The sequence below is a fragment of the Leishmania panamensis genome (assembly GCF_000755165.1).
Source record: "Leishmania panamensis strain MHOM/PA/94/PSC-1 chromosome 5 sequence".
NCBI classification, from domain to species: Eukaryota; Euglenozoa; class Kinetoplastea; order Trypanosomatida; family Trypanosomatidae; genus Leishmania; species Leishmania panamensis.
This window is the reverse complement of record NC_025884.1, coordinates 122,112-127,213: the sequence shown is the minus strand read 5'-3', so window position 1 is coordinate 127,213 and position 5,102 is coordinate 122,112. Positions and strand designations below refer to the sequence as shown.

The 5,102-nt window shown below is 57.4% G+C and overlaps 1 protein-coding gene across 1 annotated transcript in view, besides 1 other annotated feature; it reads right to left on the bottom strand.

Moving 5' to 3' along the window:
* The first annotated feature begins 1,673 nt into the window (after nucleotides 1-1,673).
* Nucleotides 1,674-1,721: a repeat region.
* A 2,377-nt stretch (nucleotides 1,722-4,098) lies between these two features.
* Nucleotides 4,099-5,102, bottom strand: part of LPMP_050370 (microtubule-associated protein, putative) — a gene marked incomplete at both ends in the record, with an annotated part of 6,586 nt that continues 5,582 nt past the window's right edge. Inside the window, one exon of the mRNA XM_010705499.1 lies at nucleotides 4,099-5,102. Within this exon, the coding sequence (XP_010703801.1) occupies nucleotides 4,099-5,102 (1,004 nt within the window).

Sequence of the window (5,102 nt, the reverse complement as noted above, 5' to 3'; positions counted from 1 at the left end):
ACACACACACACACACACACACACATATATATATATATATATATATATATGACCTGACCGACACCCACACAGCCGCCCAGCAAAGGGCGAAGGGATGGGTGAGAGAGAGAGAGAAAGAGAGAGAGGGACGGAGGGCGAGAGGGGAGAATCGAGCGACATCCCAGGCAGTCTGGACAGGCACTTTCTCAGCTCACTCTCCTTCTACCTCTCCCTCGTCGGATGCTCGCGCCTTTTTGGTGTGATGATTTTGCGTTAGTCTCGCGCATGTGGGTTTGCCCACGAAGATGTCGTACAGAGAGAGAGAGAGAAAACAAAACAGGAAAGGAAAAGGGTGTGTGATACAGGCTAAAGTGAGATCCTTTCTTGGCCCTTGTCTTTCGCGTCGGTGTGTGTGGCTGCGTGTGCGTGTGGGTACGTGAAAACAACCATCAGCAACGCCAGATCCAGGCACACCCCCACTCTCTCTCTCACACACACACACACACAGCCTCACCCAGACGCAGAGGAGGGCTTTTACACAAGGAAAGGGAAAAAAAAGGTGGGGAAGAATAACAACGTAGTCATAATGAACATCACAGAGATAGCAACATACCCATTACTCCTCCCCCCTCCTACGCAGACACACACGCTTCTTCCCACCTCGTGTGCGTGTGCGTGTGCGGCATGAATCTTCTCGTCTCTGCGTGTTGCGTTCTTATGCTTCTTCGATTGCTCCCCTCTCTGTTTGTCTCTGTCTTGTCCTTCTCATCTTGTTTTCGTGGGTGATGAGGGGGGGGGGGGAGGGGGAGGGGCGCAGGTCAACGTTGCAGTGTTCCTCTCCATGATGACCTCTCCCTCCCTCCCTCCGTGCATGGGCAAGAGGTGGGGAGCGAAAAGAGCGGAGAAAGGCGGGACGGTGTTGCTGGCATGAAGTCATACAGCCAACTACCGCCGAGCACATCCGCGTGGCCGATGCGCAACAACGCAGGAGATGCCCAAGAGCAGTACGCAGTGAAACTTAACAAAAAAGCTGCACCATCAGCCCAGCCGCTATGAATGGACAGAACGGCATGGCAGTGAAGGGGGGGGGGAGGGGGAGGGGAAAAGAAGAGATGCTTCGGTCGTCGACATGATACAGAAATGTGGTCAACACGACGGAGAAACATCGACGCAGAGAGCCGCGGGAAAGAGGAAGGAAAAGGGGAGAGAGACGGCAAGCGTGCGTGTTAGCATCGCGCCAGCCCGTCGCCCAATCTCTAGCGCGAGCTTCTGCATACTGGCACGTTGCTCTCTCTTGTCCTCTCCTTGTTTCAGTGGCCATTCGTCCTCGCCACCACCACCAGTGCATTCTCCCCCCCTTCCCCGCGGTCGAGTCACATGAGCTCCAATCCAAACAACATAGAGGGCCTCCTATCCGAGCAAGGGCAAGCGAGCCACTCCACATTAGCACCTCCCCTGGTTGACACCCGCCATCATCATTATATCTCGCTTACCCATCCCCACCGCACTGTCGATGTTCTCTCTCGCTTTTTCGCGTCGTACATGGCGGGTACAGCAAGCGGAGCAGAACGGGGAGACACCCCCCCCACACACATAGAGGTAATAGGTACATATAAAAAGATGTGCACCTCCCCCTCCCCTTCACTCCGTTCCTTCGTCGTCTTCCTTCGCCAGCCCTGATGACGCGTGGGCGAGGGGGACAACTCAGCGCGTGGTATCATCCAGGGATCAGTGCCTCCCCTTCCCTCCCCTACTTTCTCTGTCCAATTCTTCGCTAGCGTGATGCTCTCCGCTCTTGCCCCATTCTCAGCAGCGGAAGAGAGGCGGGAGGGGGTGAGAGAGGATAACACGGAGCGTCACTCGGTACTACTTGTGCTGCTGTTGAGGTGATGACTTGTCGAGGAGTAAATGCATTGGGAGGAGCAACGTGCTCATCGAGTTAGCCACATCCGCAACAGCAGCAGTGGGCGCCCTTCTTATAGCCCCATGCGTTGGCGCATTCCATTCCCTTCACGTGAGTCTCTCCCGCTCTCTCCCTCTCCTGTAGCGACGGTAGAGCCGAGAGCGGGAGAGGAAGAGGGGCCGGAGGGGCGGGGACTTGAAACAAGAGACCACCACAGAGAAATTAATACGGAAGACGAAGAGGAGGGAGAGGGAGAGGGAGAGGAGCAACGCGAGAGAAAAGGAAGGGAGGGGTGGGTGGGCAAAGTGAAGGACAACGAAACCAGCGAGAAGCGTACGTGGGAGGGAGGGCGGGGAGGGGTTACGTGCGTGAGTGTTGGCGCCATCAGCAGCACGAGAAAGTAAGACGGATGATCCACACTTCCACAGCGCAGGTCCACCCGCCCCCCTCCCCCCATACACGCACACACACACACCCACACACACGCGCACACGCACACACACGCACACACACACACCCACACACACACGCACACACGACGACAAGCGAGAGAGAGAGAGAGAGAGAAATCGTGAAGACGACACCCAAACTGGCACACGTACAGACCGACGCAGGCAGACATACAGGCCAGTGCCACTTCTATGGCCTTCCCACTCCACCACACGCAGAGAGGCGGACACCCCCACGCCTCTCCTGCAGAGCGTGTGAAAGTTGGGCGTGTGTCAGCGGGTTTATCCACTCGTGTAGCGGGAGGCGTGTGCCGAGAAAGCCGAACGGCCTGGTGCAGCCGCAGCGCTGCGCGTGGACTTTGATCCGCGGTAACTGACGGCCGCCACATACGAGGAGTACGAAAAGGAAAGAGCGATGCGGCGGCGGGGGCGGGGGGTTGGAGTACAGGGGGGTGGCATCACTCCAGCGAGGCGACGCAGACAGACACACACACACGCACACGGGGGAGACGAAGAAATCGATGCTAAGCAAAAAAAAAAAATGAGGGTATGAACCGCTTGCGCACTTCCGCACGGCACACGACCTACCCGCCCCCCTTCCCTCCCTCGTACAGCGTCCCCCAGAGAAAGTGAGGAGAGGCGGGGCGCAGCCACCGATGTGCTACAGTGGCCCAACGCACAATGCATATTAAGGCAGAGAGAAAAGCGAACGAGAGGGTTCGAGCAAGTCAGTTAAGAAGAGCAAAACCAATCAATGAGAGAAAGAGGCGAAGGCGGTACAGGAGGGAGGGGGTCGGTGGCGGTGCGGGTGAGGGAAACAGAGGGGCCCCGTTCACCAATGCGCGCTCGCCCACAAAGAGAGAGAGAGAGAGAAAGGAAGAAGACGATGTTCGTGATGCAGGCGTGCCTCGGCGTGCGCCTCGTTCTCCTCTATAGTCGAAACGGTGGAGAGGAAAGAGAAGGTGGGTGAGGTGGGTGGAGTGAGAGTTGATGGGGACGAGGCGATAGGGGGATGAGGGATTTCCTTCGTTTTGTTTGGCGCGTGCAGACATGAACGGGATTGTGCTTGGATGCGTACGGGTAGAGCTGAGAACGAGGCGGTGATTTAGAGAGAGAGGAGGGGGAGGGGGGAGGGAAGACAGCGAGAGGCGCCCCATGTGAGGTCGAAGCGCGCACGAACGCGGGGTGGACGAGTGTGTCTGCGTGGGGGCACTACTCAACGACTGCACAAGGCGCTGAGGGGAACGAAGTGGGGGCAACGGTGCACACACACCGCGCACAAAACATACAGTGACGACGAACAACAACCAAAGCAAAACTGTCCAACCAAAAAAAGAGATCCGCGAGAGGGGTGGGGGTGGGGGAGAGAAGAGGAGGGAGGGAGGGAAGGAGAGGGAGAGGAGAAAGCAAAACGGTACAGCACTGTTGTTGCGAAATCAAATAAACAACAAACGTCATGCACACACACCAAAGGAAGGCGCGCAAGCGAGAGGGGAGACGTGGGGAGGCGATGAAGGTGAAGGGAAGAGGAGGGGGAGAGAGGAGACGGGGGGGGGGCGGAGAGAAGAGAGCGAGTAAGTGACGGTGGCCATCTCTTCTCCGCCCCCCCGTCTCCTCCTCTTCTCCTCACCTCTCCTTCGTGACCACGCTCCTTGTTCTCGTTCTGCAACGCATTTCTAACTTTTGACCAAACACCCCCACCTCTTCCCAGCAAGGGAAAGTTTCTACTCTCACAGACACCATCATGCATCGCGTGACATGCATAGCTTACAAGTAAGTGGCACGGCTCGTGCTGACGTACATGCTGGGGTTGACATGACGAACAGCCACTGCCGGCCGTGGAAAGGCTGAGCGCGCTGGTGCCGGTGGCGGTGCCGCGTAGGCAGAGTTGCAGGTCGTGGTGTAGAATGCTGGGTCCATGTGACGAGCCGCCACTGCCGGCCGTGTGAAAGCCGAGCGCACTGGTGCCGGTGGCGGTGCCGCGTAGGCAGAGTTGCAGGTCGTGGTGTAGAACGCTGGGTCCACATGGTGGACACACGCCTGCGTGTGACGCGGCGTGGTGAGTGGAGTAGGCATACTGCTGTACGCGCGGTAGTTTTTGTTGTATTCAGTCTCGTACGACCCCTTCCGCCGAGGTTGGGGTATGGCCAGCACTTCCTTCTGCGCTGGAGCCCCCGGTTGCACCTTCTTGACCGGCATCTCCTCTGCTGAGCTCCGCTGGGAGCTGGGTGCTTGATACTTAGCTGCAGCCGCAGCGCTGTTCTTCGCTTGGCTAGCGATGGTGGGGGCGCGTACGGACGAACGGCCGGTATTCTTCTTGCTACCAGAATTTCGATATGTTGGGATGCTCAGCGGCGGTACAGCCGAATTCCCCGCCAACGAGGCTGTCACGCTGCCAGAGGCGATGTAGTCCTTTGCGTACGTACTCTCGTAGATGGAAGGGCACGCAAGCCCACGGCGGTTGTGCACCTCCTCCACCTTTGCAGGTGTACTATAAACAGCAGTGGGCGCTAAGCATTCAGCCGGCATCGCAGACGCCTCGCTTACAATCGATCCAGCGACCTCCTTCTGCTGCTCCATCAACAAGACCCCACGACTATCCACACCTCTCTCAGCACGGCCATCGCCTTCCCCAGCACTCGAGCCATACACTATCCGTTCATCCAATACGTCACCCGCAGACCTCACAGTTTCACACTCCTGAGAGTCTTTAACACCAGATGACATGAACATATCTCGATCGATTTCACGATGATTCCTAAATTCATCCA